This window comes from Nestor notabilis, unplaced genomic scaffold, assembly GCF_000696875.1.
Source record: "Nestor notabilis isolate BGI_N333 unplaced genomic scaffold, ASM69687v1 scaffold5098, whole genome shotgun sequence".
In the NCBI taxonomy this organism is placed as follows: Eukaryota; Metazoa; Chordata; class Aves; order Psittaciformes; family Psittacidae; genus Nestor; species Nestor notabilis.
Genome location: NW_009938623.1, coordinates 19,784 through 34,497, shown reverse-complemented (window position 1 = coordinate 34,497; position 14,714 = coordinate 19,784). Strand labels below are relative to the sequence as shown.

At 38.4% G+C, this 14,714-nt stretch overlaps 1 protein-coding gene across 1 annotated transcript in view; it reads left to right on the top strand.

Moving 5' to 3' along the window:
* CHD7 (chromodomain helicase DNA binding protein 7) overlaps positions 1 to 14,714 on the top strand; it is a 51,272-nt gene that overhangs the window by 22,586 nt on the left and 13,972 nt on the right. Inside the window, exons 12-21 of the mRNA XM_010019416.1 lie at positions 677 to 820; positions 2,806 to 3,061; positions 8,203 to 8,413; positions 8,931 to 9,126; positions 9,326 to 9,493; positions 10,137 to 10,316; positions 10,606 to 10,716; positions 10,802 to 11,007; positions 11,953 to 12,152; positions 12,743 to 12,902. Coding sequence (XP_010017718.1) covers positions 677 to 820; positions 2,806 to 3,061; positions 8,203 to 8,413; positions 8,931 to 9,126; positions 9,326 to 9,493; positions 10,137 to 10,316; positions 10,606 to 10,716; positions 10,802 to 11,007; positions 11,953 to 12,152; positions 12,743 to 12,902 — 1,832 coding nt within the window. The remainder of the gene's footprint in view (positions 1 to 676; positions 821 to 2,805; positions 3,062 to 8,202; positions 8,414 to 8,930; positions 9,127 to 9,325; positions 9,494 to 10,136; positions 10,317 to 10,605; positions 10,717 to 10,801; positions 11,008 to 11,952; positions 12,153 to 12,742; positions 12,903 to 14,714) is intronic.

Below are 14,714 nucleotides of genomic sequence, written 5' to 3'. Positions count from 1 at the left end.
GTTTATAAAAATGCTGTGTACAGTTTATTTTGCTTACTATGGTTGCTGTTAGGGGAAAGCTGAGCTTATAGGCCTGGCTGCAGGTGGAGATATGGGACTTCTCATGTCAGTTCTTGTTCTACTGCTAAATTCATGTTTGACTTTGGGCTAGTTGCTTAACCTCTCCGGGCTCCTTCTCTAAAGCAGTATGCAACTTTTACTCTTGTCTCTGCCACTCATGCTCTGTTGTGTGTGGATGGAAAGTAGGACTCTGCTTCAGATTTCCTATGTTAGAAACTGACACCAGCCCTGAAAAGATTCATGCACTGAGATCTCGTGGAGATGTTGTAAATTGATGGATTTGTGCTGGAAGGGATGGGATTAGTTCAGTTGTTGTTTTGCTGCTTGAAGTTCACTGTATTTGTGGAAGGTCTAGGATGCTGTGGATCCGTAAAGGCTCTTGTATTAGGAGGACTTTCCAAGGTACTTAAGTAATGAAGTATTTTTCTGGGCTGAAGGAAGGCTGCAATACTAGTTAGAAATGTCTTTAAAAGCTCTGTAAGTAAGTAGTTGGAGGTGGGGAGAAGAAGCAAAGATGAGAGATACATATCGGGAAAGAAAAGAGAGAATTTTGTGTGTTACTCTAGTGAAAATTAATTTAAATGGATTCGTAGGCAACTCATTCTTAACCTTTCAGGAACATAAAGTGCTGCTTACGGGAACCCCTTTGCAAAATACAGTAGAAGAGCTGTTTAGCTTGCTTCACTTCTTGGAACCAGGTCGCTTCCCATCAGAAACCACATTCATGCAAGAATTTGGTGATCTGAAAACTGAAGAACAGGTAAACCTCTTTTGCACACTTTTGTATTTAAATGTTGTGAATTTATCCGTTTTATTATATCCAAAATTCATTACTTGCTTTTACAAATAATACCTGTTTACTTTTTCAAAGACAATAGTAGTTTTATCCCTGCTTTTTGTTTGTTTTTATTTTCTTAAGTGTCCTTTGTTAACTTTTCTGCTTTTGACCAAAAAATATTTGCCTTATTACTGTGAGGGTTTTTTGTTGTTGTTGTGTTTGGGGTTTTTAGTCCTTTGTCCATGGATCATGCAGAAACAGGACAGGTTTCCCCTTGTTAAAATGTGGTATTTAAAAACGGGGGTGAGGTGCCTTGTAACGGTTGCTGGATGAAAATACTTCTAGTTCCTCAAAGATAATTAACTTGTTGGTTGACATTCTCCCTTGAGCATCAGTATCAGAGTGAGAGGACTGTCCTCTCTAACTTCTATGATGTTAACATCTGAGAGTTTTATCGAATGGAGGGAGATTTTTTTTGACTCATTCAGAAACAGATTTCTCAAGCTGGCCAATAGAAGGAATGCATAAGTCAATGCAAAATTGAAGACCCTCAATTCAGCAGCTTTAGACCTAGAATGTGAAAGCATCTGATGATCATGTATGAAATTTGTATGTCATCTTGGATGTATGAAAGTGTTTTAAAATGTCAGTAGGTAACTAACATTAGGAGTTATCTTGTCATGGCATCTTAATTTAGGCACCTTAATTTGACCCTTTGCACCCTGTGATAGTCTAACTTCGTGGTTACATGCGTTTTTGTGTACAACTTTATGTTGGTTTTGTCTAAACAATCAATTTCTGGTATTTCTAAGTTCTGACTGCTTGAATTTGTTAACTTTCTTTGAGAGCAACTCTTTCATAGGGAATAGTCTAAATTACAAAACAGTAATTACAAAGTAGCTGCCCCAGCTCCTTACCTCCTGGAAAAATCATAGTGTGTCCTGAGGGAGTCGTAGGATATGTTTGCCCAGATTGTGCAGTCAGATGCGTGCCAGTCAGAATGGACTCTGACCTGACTGGAAGTGAGCCAGCTGGGATCCAGAAGCCATGTAGTCCTGTTGATATAGTGTTTGAGCTGGAGTTAATATATCCTAACTTTTAATGTAGCTTTTGTCTGGCCAGCTGAAAATGTCAGCAGAGCGGAACTGGACACTTGTGAAGCCATACATGGAAATATTACTAAAATAATGGCATCAGCCATGAGCAGAATTTGAGCCTGGACTGCTTGGGCCAGCAAGTTTGGAAGAGCTGCCTCCTCTGCTGACACTCCATTAGTTCTTTTGGAATTTGATTTATCTTTCAAGTGATGGGAGAGATTATGTGTTAATGACTTGGGTTTTCTCCTCCATTCCTTGCAATCCCATTCCATGTATTTGAGGAAATGAACATTTCTTCACCTCTCCCCCATTTAGGATGTGTCTTAAAGAATATGCTGCAAAACCTGGAGACACTAAAAATGGACAATGTGTTATAAAATTCACAGAAAGAAAATGTTTTTATTTTGGGACCAGGCACCAGTAGTTTCTACTTCAGTGGATGTCAAAATGAAGGAAGTAAGAAAATCATCAGAAGCAGACATAAGGGAAAAATAGTATTAAACATTGTGTCTAGTGGTTAGAAATTTAGTTGTAGATCTTGATCTGTCTGTAAGACAGATTTGCTTACATAGCAGTGCTTACTTTGGGTTAGGTCTACATGACTGGTGTGCAATACTGTTCTTCTCTAGAAGCATAGTTACAGGTGAGGTCTGTTTACTAACAGTCACTGAACAGAAGGGTTGCACACTGGAAGTACGCTTTAGAAGTGAGCACTCAGTCTGTAGCTCATTGAGGAAACATTTTTTTATGTATGCACTGTACTTGGGATCTGAGGTAGGAAACAAGGATTTTGAATTGAGGAAATTGAAAAACAAGTATTTGAAGCCTTGCAATTTTAATTCAGCTATTTATTAAACGTGTGTTTCCTAGGTGCAAAAACTCCAAGCTATTTTGAAGCCGATGATGCTGAGACGTCTCAAGGAGGATGTAGAAAAGAACCTGGCCCCCAAAGAGGAAACCATCATTGAAGTTGAGCTGACAAATATTCAGAAGAAATACTACCGTGCTATTCTTGAAAAGAATTTCACATTTCTTTCCAAGGGTGGAGGTCAGGCAAATGTACCTAATCTTTTAAACACTATGATGGAACTAAGGAAATGCTGCAATCATCCGTACCTTATTAATGGTAGGCCTCCTATTTTTCTCCTCATTTGAAAAATGGTTGTAAGGGAGTTCAGTAAGTTGGAAATTCTGTTCTAGTGTGCCTTTTTATTCATTTATTTTAAGTAGAAAAGTGAGTTAATGTTTTAGGTTCTCTTAGGTGTGGCTATATCTGCCAGACAGGACAGCATTGCTTTTGAGGATATCTGTGCTGCTCTTTCCCAAGGTTTCTTAGCCCTGGCAGAGTTTGTGTTGCTATTATCAAGTTTTCCTTTCTGTTAGTTCTGACAAACAAGACTTCAGTTACCATGCAGGTTGTTGGATGCTGGCATAAATCTGGCAATTTTTATTTCAGTTACAGTTTGCTGCTACTTCTTTTCTAGCCATAGAACATAGAACAGTTACAGTTTCCTGTAGAACATTAAAGCTTCTGAATAAAAGTTGTAGGGTAAGAAATGATGACCAGGCCTGCTTTTGTGGCCACATGTTGTCAGTTCATTTCCTAATTTAACTAGTCAGGAAAAGGTTTACGTGAATGTCATCTTAGACATTAATGACAAATACTGTTTTTCAGAGGATGGAATTGATTTTAGATCAGGATTATCTGAGGCAAGTACCATAGAATCATAGAATTGTAAGGAACGCATTAAGGATTGTAGAGTCCAATTCCCTGCTCCTCAAAGGACTACCTAAACCTAAATTGTATGACTAAGAGCATTATCCAGATGCTCCTTGAACTCTTGACAGTGCTGGTGCCATGATGACTTAACCTGGGGACTGTGTTTTAGTGACTGACCATGTGATGAACCAGCTAGCTGTAGCTGTCTGAAGTATGCTAAACTTGTGCGTGTTGGTCAAATTAAATCTGCCCTTTGAGGATGTAACACAAGCCTCCATACAGGGTTGCATTCTACTAGTTTCTTGTTTCCTAACTTCTCTTCCTTACTGTGTATGATTTATGCCACGGTTGGTTTAATGCTGGTTATAAGCTTCATGATGAAAGACTGTTTTGTTGAACAGCCATATGTGATTTCATTTTTTTTATTGTATGACTTCCATATTGCAGTGCTTACGGTTTTTTCCTTGACATTTTTTGTTTAAATGGAGGGAAAAAGGCTTAAACTGATTCACGAAATGACATCTAATTATACTTCATGCACAAGTAATTATTCCAAAGACGTGATATAGGGTTACTCCAAAGTACTTCAACTCAGCCATGCTGGTGGGCTACTCGGTTTCTAAGCTTGGATGAGCTACAGTTAAATAGCTTTGTGGTTCTGGTGTAGGGGTTTTTTGTTTGTCAGTTCTTTCTTTCAAGTTTACCCATTATATAGATGAGTTTACCAGAAAATAATTGTCAAAAGAGTTCATGAGCAGTGCTTGCAGTTGCCTACAGCAGAGATTTGTGGGTTTTTTTCCTTACAAGTCTTGTATCATTTAGTGTCTGTTAGAGACTGCTGAAGTTCAGGCAGCTATATACAAAATTTCAAGTATTTTTTGTGTCTTGACCCTAATAAAGGGGATGGGCTTGTCTCTTGAATGCTTTTGCCTTTATAACATTTCTGCACTTTTCAACATTTGGACTTGCTTGGTATCATGCAGCAACATGACACCAAAGGTCAAGCCTTCAGATCTGAGGGAAAAGTAAATCCCAGTTATTATTAGTGTGGAAATGGAATTACACAAATGCATCCTTTGTAGTTCTAGGACAGAAAACACTCATCCATATTGTAGTTGTCAGAATCTGAAGTTTTCTCTTGTTGATTGATTAACATCTATGTACTTAGTGATGGCACAAGTTTATTGTAGTTCCACCAAGAGGTCTTGCAGTGCTGGTAGTACATGATGTTGCATAGTGCTCTCCTGGTGGAGGATTTGTTGCAGTAGCAAGTTCTTGAGACTTAACTGCTTTTATCAGGCTGCCTCTGGATCCTTCTCGTTTTCTTCTGAATTTCATGGTTTTGTGAGCAAGCAGTACTTCATTCATTGTGTTCAAATATCCAAGTAGTACAGTATATGTTTGGTTTTGCATAATAGTTGCAAGCAAGTCTTCTAGATAGTCTTCATTTAAGAGCCATAGTAGATTATATGATGGAAATAGTATGGGAGGAGTTGAATGTGGAGTGGTATTATTCATTTATTTCTGGATTTGTAGATGTGTTCTGTGGAGAGGAAAATGGTGGTCAGCTGAGACTGTCTTTGAATAGACTTCTAGGAGTGACTACATTTTGTGTATTCTTCAACCAACTTGGGCAAAGCATTGTCTGTCTGTTTCCTTAGAACGGGACTCCTTGTTTTATTCACAGCAACCATTCTCAACTATTTATACATCATTCCTCTTTCTTTGTCTCCAAGAGCCAGCAATGGGAAGTGCCTCTGTACATATGCATCACACAGTGTTGAACATTGAAAAGGGTTCTCACTCTATTCCTTATGCCATCCTGAGCCCTCTTAGCCTCTCCTAATTAGGATTGGAAGTGGGGGCTTCCCTGATGGACCAAAACCACATTCAAATACCTTCCTTTCATTCCCTACTAAAAATAACCTCGCGTAGGAACTCATGTTCCAGACCTACAGGTACTACTACATCAAGTAGTTTTTGGGTAACAGGCTACTCAGTGTGCATCACTTAATTGCAATTGAAATAGAACTGAAAAAGACAGAGTGGTCTTTTATAGGGGTTAGCTAAGATAGGGTTGTTGAAAGAGCAGATTCTTGGAGGTCATGGTCTGTTATGGAAGTAGGTCTTATAGAATCATAGAATAGTTAGGGTTGGAAGGGACCTTAAGATCATCTAGTTCCAACCCCCCTGCCATGGGCAGGGACACCACACACTAAACTATGTCACCCAAGGCTCTGTCCAGCCTGGCCTTGAACACCTCCAGGGTTGGAGCATTCACAACTTCCTTGGGCAACCTATTCCAGTGCCTCACCTCCCTCACTGTGAAGAACTTCTTCCTTATATCTAACCTAAAGTTCCCCTGTTTAAGTTTAAAGCCATTCCCCCTTGTCCTACCACTACAGTCCGTAACGAAGAGTCCCTCCCCAGCATCCTTGTAGGCCCCGTTCAGATACTGGAAGGCTGCTGTGAGGTCTCCACGCAGCCTTCTCTTCTCCAGGCTGAACAGCCCCAACTTTCTCAGCCTGTCTTCATACAGGAGGTGCTTCAGTCCTCTTAACATCCTCATGGCCCTCCTCTGGACTTGCTCCAGCAGCTCCATGTCCTTTTTATGTTGAGGACACCAGAACTGCACACAGTACTCCAGGTGAGGTCTCACGAGAGCAGAGTAGAGGGGCAGGATCACCTCCTTCGACCTGCTGGTCACGCTTCTTTTGATGCAGCCCAGGATACGGTTGGCTTTCTGGGCTGCAAGCGCACTCTGGTCTTGATACTGAAAATTCACTGTTCATTAGACCTGTTTGTGGGTTTGTTGTGGTGTGCTTGGCTTAGGTGGTTTGCTTTTGCAGATGCCGTGTTTGCATATTGGTTTACTTTGTAGTGAAACTACAGTTTGTTAGTGAAACTTAAATTTGGATATCACAACTGAGGAAGAAATAAACGATGTGACCAAGAAAAATCACTTAAGTTACTGTATATGAACTACTTGACAGCCTACTATAACCTGAAATTACCTAAGCTCAGTACAGAATCTGAGATGTACTACCCAAAATTCTGCCTGGTTTACAAGGTGGGAAGTGACATGATTGAAGGGCACTTGAAGGAGTGTCTGACTCTACTATTGTCACGTGGGTTTATTTTTTTTACTTGCAAACAGTTTAATGCTTGGAGTAGGGAATCCAGCTAAAGAAAATTACAAGGATGTAAAAACTTACCTTCAAGGGTAGTCGCATCTTTAGTCAGTTACATTCTGTGAAAGCTGGTAATGCAAGTGTATTGAGTAATATGAAGCAGTCAGCCAGCCTGCTTAGGGTGGTATCTAGTTAAGGCACCACATTACATTAGGCACTGAACCAGCAACCACACAGGGAGGGTGCATTTGCGTGTTTGTTTACAGGCATCTATTTGGAACTGGGATATGAGAGAGATGCTCAGCAGAAGTCTGGCAGTAGCTGTTGTTCTCTCCTCCCCCAACCCTCCCACCTTTCCTTGTGTTATTCAAAAGCAGTATTGATGCTGAATGTACAAACCAGAAATACCTGATAAACTACATTTTGTGAAAAAGCAAACCACACACACATACAAAATCCCAACAGCAACAAAAACCAGAGGGACTGAAAAAGATAGCTCAAAATGGGTTTATTTGCATGTGAAATAAGCTTAGAATGAAGATTCCTAACCTTTTACATAGCCAAGAATAGTGATCTGATAATTACTGGAATAGTCCACACATTGTAGAAGTGACAAAAAAAAAAAAAAAAAAAAGCACAGAAGAGGTTGAAGAGAACTTGAATTTCTCTGTAGTCTTCAGGCAGTGAGCAGTACAAGGAAATACTTGCTGCTGTACATATCGTTCATAGGCAAAGAGAATGGCAAAAAGAACTTACATACTCTTTCCAGAGTTAGTTAAATATTGTATAGCTTCATCAAACTGAACAACAGAAAAAGACATTGTGAGAAAAGAAAGCTAAATAGAAGGTAAAAATAATAATGTCACGGCCGTTTATCCTCTCCCCCACCCCCTAAAGTTAGGTTTTTTCATTGTTTAGATTTTTGATTCTATAATTAGTAGTGTAAGGAGCGGGTCCAGGTCATGCACGTATTGAAGCTTGGTTGTGATTCTGGAGCACAGAATTCAAATGTGATTTATATTCCTTGTATTTTCTTGTGGAAACAAGATATTTTTTCTTTCATGTTGCATTTTCAAAAGGAACAGAAAATCCATTTGACCAGTGGGAATTTGTTTTACTTTCTAATCTTCTTTCTTACTATTTTTTCACTAAATTATGTGTGTCAAATGGTTGTATGAGTATATTCAGGAAAGGGTTTACTCCTGTTTAAAAGAACGAATGCTCAAAGTTACTTTGTATTTGTGCTGTATTTGTGTGTGTGTGTTTACTTTAAATTTAAGCTTAATATTTTTTCTAAATGTTTATTCACATAATGCTTACAACATTCCTGCAGTTTCTATAGGGCATTGAAGGCAGGCGCGTTGTTGATAATAAAGCCCTTTGCAGTGTTCATGTATTGCTGTCCAATCTTTGCAGGTGCTGAAGAGAAAATTTTGGAAGAGTTTAAAGAAACACACAATGCCGACTCTCCAGATTTTCAGCTCCAGGCAATGATCCAGGCTGCTGGCAAGCTAGTACTGATTGACAAGCTGCTGCCAAAACTGAAGGCTGGTGGCCACAGGGTGCTTATCTTTTCCCAGATGGTGCGCTGCTTGGACATACTGGAAGACTACCTCATTCAAAGACGGTGAGAGCAACAAAATAATACAATTCTAAATAAACTGTGCTTTCCTCAGTGGCCACTGTATTTAACCTGTGAGTAATCCATATTGAAGAGGGATGAAATTCAAACGTTACAGAATTTTCTGTAGTGATCTGACTACCGGGAAAAGCATACCTGTAAATTGCAAGTACTGCGATTTTTCTTTTGGGTGAATGCAAAATGACCTCACATGGAAAGCTTTAAACTTCTTGGTTTATTACTCAGTGAAATGTTTTGGTGGCTCTAGAGATATTTAGCTTAAGCCTGTATGTTTATGTCATTCCTGGGAGTGAAAGTCTGTTCTTTACCAAACGAAGCAGAGCAGGAGACATAGTAGTGTGTCTTCCACTGATGAAGTTAGTGGATACAGGAACAGTCTCTCTGTTTGTTGTATTTCTTTGACGCTATAGTAGCATATTTCCTTTCTTTATTAATTGCATATTCTGACAAAGAAACAATGCCATTGCAGTAAAGTTCTCCATATAATGCATCTTTATTTCAGGTACCCATATGAGCGAATTGATGGCCGAGTAAGAGGCAACTTGCGTCAGGCAGCTATCGACAGGTTTTCAAGACCTGATTCTGATAGGTTTGTTTTCCTGCTGTGTACAAGGGCAGGAGGTTTGGGCATTAATCTTACTGCTGCTGATACCTGCATCATTTTTGATTCAGACTGGAATCCCCAAAATGACCTCCAGGTAATACTACAAGATACCATTTTATTAAAAATTTTTCTTTGCTTTTTTGCTGTGAAATTTTCTTCACTTACAAGAGAGATTATCTGTTGTCCCTCTGTTGAAAGCATGAAGATTTTTATTTATGTTGGAAGCAATGACTTTTAAAGTAAGTTCTCCGTATTGATTTGTCACCTGTAACTATCTGTCTTTGTTTCACCAGGCTCAAGCACGATGTCACAGAATAGGACAAAGCAAATCGGTGAAAATTTACAGGTTGATAACAAGGAACTCTTACGAAAGGGAAATGTTTGACAAAGCTAGCTTGAAGCTTGGCCTTGATAAGGCTGTGCTACAATCTATGAGCGGAAGAGAAAATGCTACAAATGGGGTGAGAATTGATATACTAACATGCTTGATCAACAAATACTACAAAAGCACAACACTTCCCTTGGCTTGTTTGTGTATAGCTGGAGAATGGTGGTTTTCAGATGGAGTATAGCATGTATTTTTAAGTAGGGTTAAGTACGGGCAGGGCTACCTGAACTGGCTCAGCCTATCTAATGGCTCACTTATTGCTTAAAGGGCGCAGGTGGAGTCATCTTCCCTCAATCCACATCCATTTTCATCATTCCACCCTTTACTTGATGTTCATTACAGCACTTTTTGGAGTTCTTTTAGTCAGCTCTTTGGTATAGACTTTTTGCTTTGGACTTTTTTGCTTTAGCTCTTTGTCGGTTTAGTGAGTTAAATCTGCGCCCAGGAGGAATTTAGCAGTCATCAGAGATAATGTAAAGGGATTCGGTGACAATGAATTATTGAATAGTTTTAACCACTTGTATAACTTCACCCTAAGAATTTTGCTGTTTGTATTCTTCTTTTGAAGGTGACTTCAGTATGAATGTTTAATTGACCCATACCACATTATCTTTGAGTTTCAGTTCTTAAAATGCTAAATAGGAATACAGTCAGTCTGATTATGCTGTCATACGTACAAAAAAGCCAACCCAACCCCCCTCTCTTACATGTTACAGGTGCAACAGCTTTCTAAGAAAGAAATAGAAGATCTTCTTCGAAAGGGGGCATACGGTGCTCTGATGGATGAGGAAGATGAAGGGTCTAAGTTCTGTGAAGAGGATATTGATCAGATTCTCTTAAGACGAACACACACAATTACTATTGAGTCTGAAGGAAAAGGCTCAACATTTGCAAAGGTGTGCATTGACATTCAGAGGAAAATTAATAAAATGTGACCAGGGTAGATGGAAGTAGTGTTAAATTACTTGCTGTGTCAATTTAGTTTTTCAATGTACTCATCTCAGATATTTTCCTCACAAGTGCTGGGATGTCTGGATTTCCAGTTTTGATAGTTTCAAGGCTTACCTTTTTTCTTTCTTGAAATTACAACTTTATAACTCATAAGTATTGTATTTACTGATGAAAATAGATACTTTTTGTAGCATGCAGTTAAGAAACCAATGCATATGTTTTCACATTTACTAGGCTAGTTTTGTTGCATCTGGGAACAGGACAGACATTTCCTTGGATGATCCTAATTTTTGGCAGAAGTGGGCAAAGAAAGCTGAGCTGGATATTGATGCTTTAAATGGAAGGGTAAGAGCTTTATGATGGTTCCTAGTACAATTAAATTGAAGATTTTTCCTCCTCCTAAAGTTCTATATTTTCACTTTAATTTTAGAATAACCTGGTTATTGATACACCAAGAGTAAGAAAGCAAACCAGACTCTACAGTGCAGTCAAAGAGGATGAACTGATGGAGTTTTCAGACCTGGAAAGTGATTCTGAAGAAAAACCTAGCACAAAGCCCCGTAGGCCTCAGGACAAATCACAGGGTTATGCAAGAAGTGAATGTTTCAGGGTGGAGAAGAACTTGTTGGTTTATGGGTAAGGATATCATATACAAGTTAAATATACTGATTGTGGCTACAGAACTGAAAATATGGAAATGATACATAGTAAATAACTCATCCTTCTCTTGGACACCTTCACATGATCTCTTACTGCATAAGCTTTACCTCATTATGCTATGTACATGCCAGTGAGATTTTAAGTTGCTATATATATGTTGTGTATGTATGTGGTTTTTAGCTTAAAGTATCTCACAGGTGGCTGTGAGCTCGCTGGTAAGATACGTAGTTTTGTGATGCCAGAATATTTGTTTATGGTTTCTCACAGTGTAAAGAATTCCTGAGTTATCAAGGTTTAATCTCTAAGTGTTGTGGAGAATAACAAAGGGTATTCATAAAGAACAATGTGGTTGTGAAATCAACAGTCAGTCTAAAGGTTTTCAACATTGATTGTGGTATTTTGGCACCACTTAAATTCAGCTATTTGATACTTTATATTTTTCCCCATTGGATTTAGCAATTTGAGTTTTACCTCTTTGCAAGCAAGTAGCTATATTTGACTGCTAGCATGGTGTGCTTCAGAATGTCTTTATTTTATAAAGTCATGTAGAACAATTGTTAATAATGGATTTCAGGATTAAAATAAGAATGATTCCCCAAATCCTGTGATTGTAGGTATTGGTTGAATTTCCTATTTGTAGCTTACTGAGACCATTAGAGCTAAACATATGTACTTTATTATTTTGAGTGTAATTCAATTGCAGCTTTACGAGCAGTGAACTTATTGCCTGTTCTGTAAAACAAACATTCTTAACTCTTTGGTGCTGGAGGTTGGCTTCCCTGACGTAACTGCAAATACAGAATACATCAGTGCTAATTCAGGAGGTCCCAACTTACTTGGTACCTGGAGTTAAATTGGAAGTCAGCAATTAAAACACCAGTCAGTGCCCTGGCTGTTGTATTGAACATATTTTTCTTATAGTTGGGGTCGGTGGACTGACATCCTCTCACATGGGCGCTATAAACGTCAGCTGACAGAACAAGATGTGGAAACCATCTGCCGGACTATCCTGGTGTATTGTCTCAATCATTACAAAGGGGATGAAAATATCAAAAGTTTCATCTGGGATCTGATCACTCCAACTGCAGATGGGCAAACTCGAGCTTTGGTTAATCATTCCGGTACGTCAACTCAATCAAATAATGATGCCAGTATAGGAAGGAATTGCTTCAGTTGTACTATGTATTTAGTTCAAACTATAGCCATTCTGACATGTCGTAGGATCTTGTCAGGTTTTATGAGTAAGGTGGGCTTTGACTCCGTCTGTACTTAAAGGGGAAGTCTCCCTTGACACTTTGTAGAATGCAGTGTTCTTTTCCATAAATCAGTTTTGAACAGGTATTCCAGTATGATATTTAAGTGGCATCTACTGCTGGAGTTAATCTCTTTCAAATTGCCATAAATCAGAAAGCTTGTTTCCTTATGGCCATTCAGATTCATGAGAATTTTTACAAGAAATATTTATGTAACACCATTTTCTGGCTGGCACTTTGAATTTTGAAATTTGCACACCTAAGTTTGCATGAAAGTTTTGGTTGATTTTTGTTATTTGCAATTTTCTGTACTGAATTATGTTGCTGTTCAGTTTTTGGGGGTTGCCCACAGAGGAATAAATATAGCAGTGATGGCTTTAAATGTATCTTTGTAATGCAGTTTGGGCTGAGAGCTTTTTCTGTTCAGATTGTGTAAGAAGTATTGGGGTTTTATGTAGGTCTGTCTGCACCAGTGCCCAGAGGGAGGAAAGGCAAAAAAGTGAAAGCCCAGAGTTCACAGCCAATGCTGCAAGATGCTGATTGGCTCACAACCTGTAATCCAGATGTGTTATTTCAAGAAGACAGCTATAGGAAACATCTCAAGCATCACTGTAATAAGTAAGTATTAATAAATATTTCATTTATAGGGGTTTGTTACTACATGCTTTTGAAACGCCCACAATTCTTTTGGATGTTTTTAATAGAACACAGGGCCATTTAATAGGATGAAAAAGCCATTATTACTTTTTAATTTGGGGATAATCATCTTAACAGATATCTGGATACTTCTATAAGCTCTTTATGACTAGTCAGCACAGTTCTGAAGAAAATGGTTTTCTACTTAGTAAATAAGGATCGAATCAGATGAGGTTATTCTTTTTACCATATAAAGGAAAGACTACACTAAGTCTATTTCTCTTGACAATTGGTTATCTTTAAACAAAAGCTTTTTATTTCTTACCTTTCTTGTGCGGTCCTCTCAGGCTGGTGTCCTTTAAAGTTCTGTTCCTTAGATGTTAAAGACAAATACCCAGTTCTTGGTTTCCAGAGTTTCATGTAATAGAATATTTCTTCTTTTCTCCTTTTCTGCTTTGTGTGGGATAAAATGTGTCACTGAGTTCTCTTACCTGAATCAGTGCCCTGATTTGATTTTTGAAATTCTAAACATTTTGTTAAACTTGAAAGCCACTGGGGATAAAGATCATTGGATGTTATATTGTTTTATTGTTGCAGAATGTCTCTTCAGAGCCTCTCGTACATTCCTTTGGCTTTTCTTTTGTAATGTCTTAGTTACTTTTGTGTCAGCTTCCTTTGACAGCGTCCTGGTTCTCCATCTCAGTTTTGCTTACTGTGTTTTCCATTATAGACATTGAACCGAACCCTTGTCCCAAAAATACCTTGTTTGGGGGTTTTGGAGAGGCTGTTTGCTTTGGGAGTTTTGAGGGGTTTGTTTTGTTTTCAAATATATGCTCTTCATTACATATATATACCATGCAGATGTAATGCAGTTCTACTGAAAGGTCATCATTACTTTTGTGGTTTTAATATATATATTGTGCCTTACTAATACTGTTTATTGGAAAGAAATTATTGATTTTAAAAGTACCTGTGGCCTGTCAATAGGGGGTGTGATGTGAAGGAGGAATGGCATTTGAGGGGTTTATTAGCTCATTTCCAGATGCTAAGCAAGCTTAATTCTCAGCTGATGAAAACAGATACTTACAGAATTATATTAGCAAGTGCACTTCCAAATAAACTGCTTTCTGAACTGTTACTCTGATCTGTTATTACGTTTCACTTGCTGTTAAAGTAATTAAATTCTTCCCTGTAACATTATTTTAATCTCCCAGCTAACATGTCTTCATTACTTGTTCTATCAGTTTGCAGATCAGACTTAAATTCATTTTTAAAATATTGGTTCTGTAATAATACAGTAGAATAATTACCAGGATCAGGAAGACTCCTAAATGTGCAAGAATGTTTTCAGTTTCAGTCTTTTTCCTTCACTTCCCAGATCCACCAGGACTAAGTGAATTGTAGAAGCAAAACGTTGAGCTCAGGCAAAAGCAAACAGAGGTGAAAGCCAATTAATAATCTTAATTTCCTTCAAAAGGTTACAGTAGCAATTGGCTCTAAAAGAATTGGTGTCCTGTCCTTACACAACATGTATGCTGTTTTAATGCATAGGACTCCTGAAAGGTGGAAAGAGCCTCTGGTTTTTGGCTGATTTTTTTATTTCCTGCTCCGCTTGTTTGGCTTGATGTAACAGCTGTTATTGCTTAATACTAAGATGATAGAGACCCTCAACAGCTTATTTACATAGCCACACAGGGAGCAGGGACACCTTACTGGTCCCAGTTATCACGCATACAAAAAGAAGCATGTCTGACATGTTTTGAATTGCAGACATGACCTTCATTCAAATCCCTG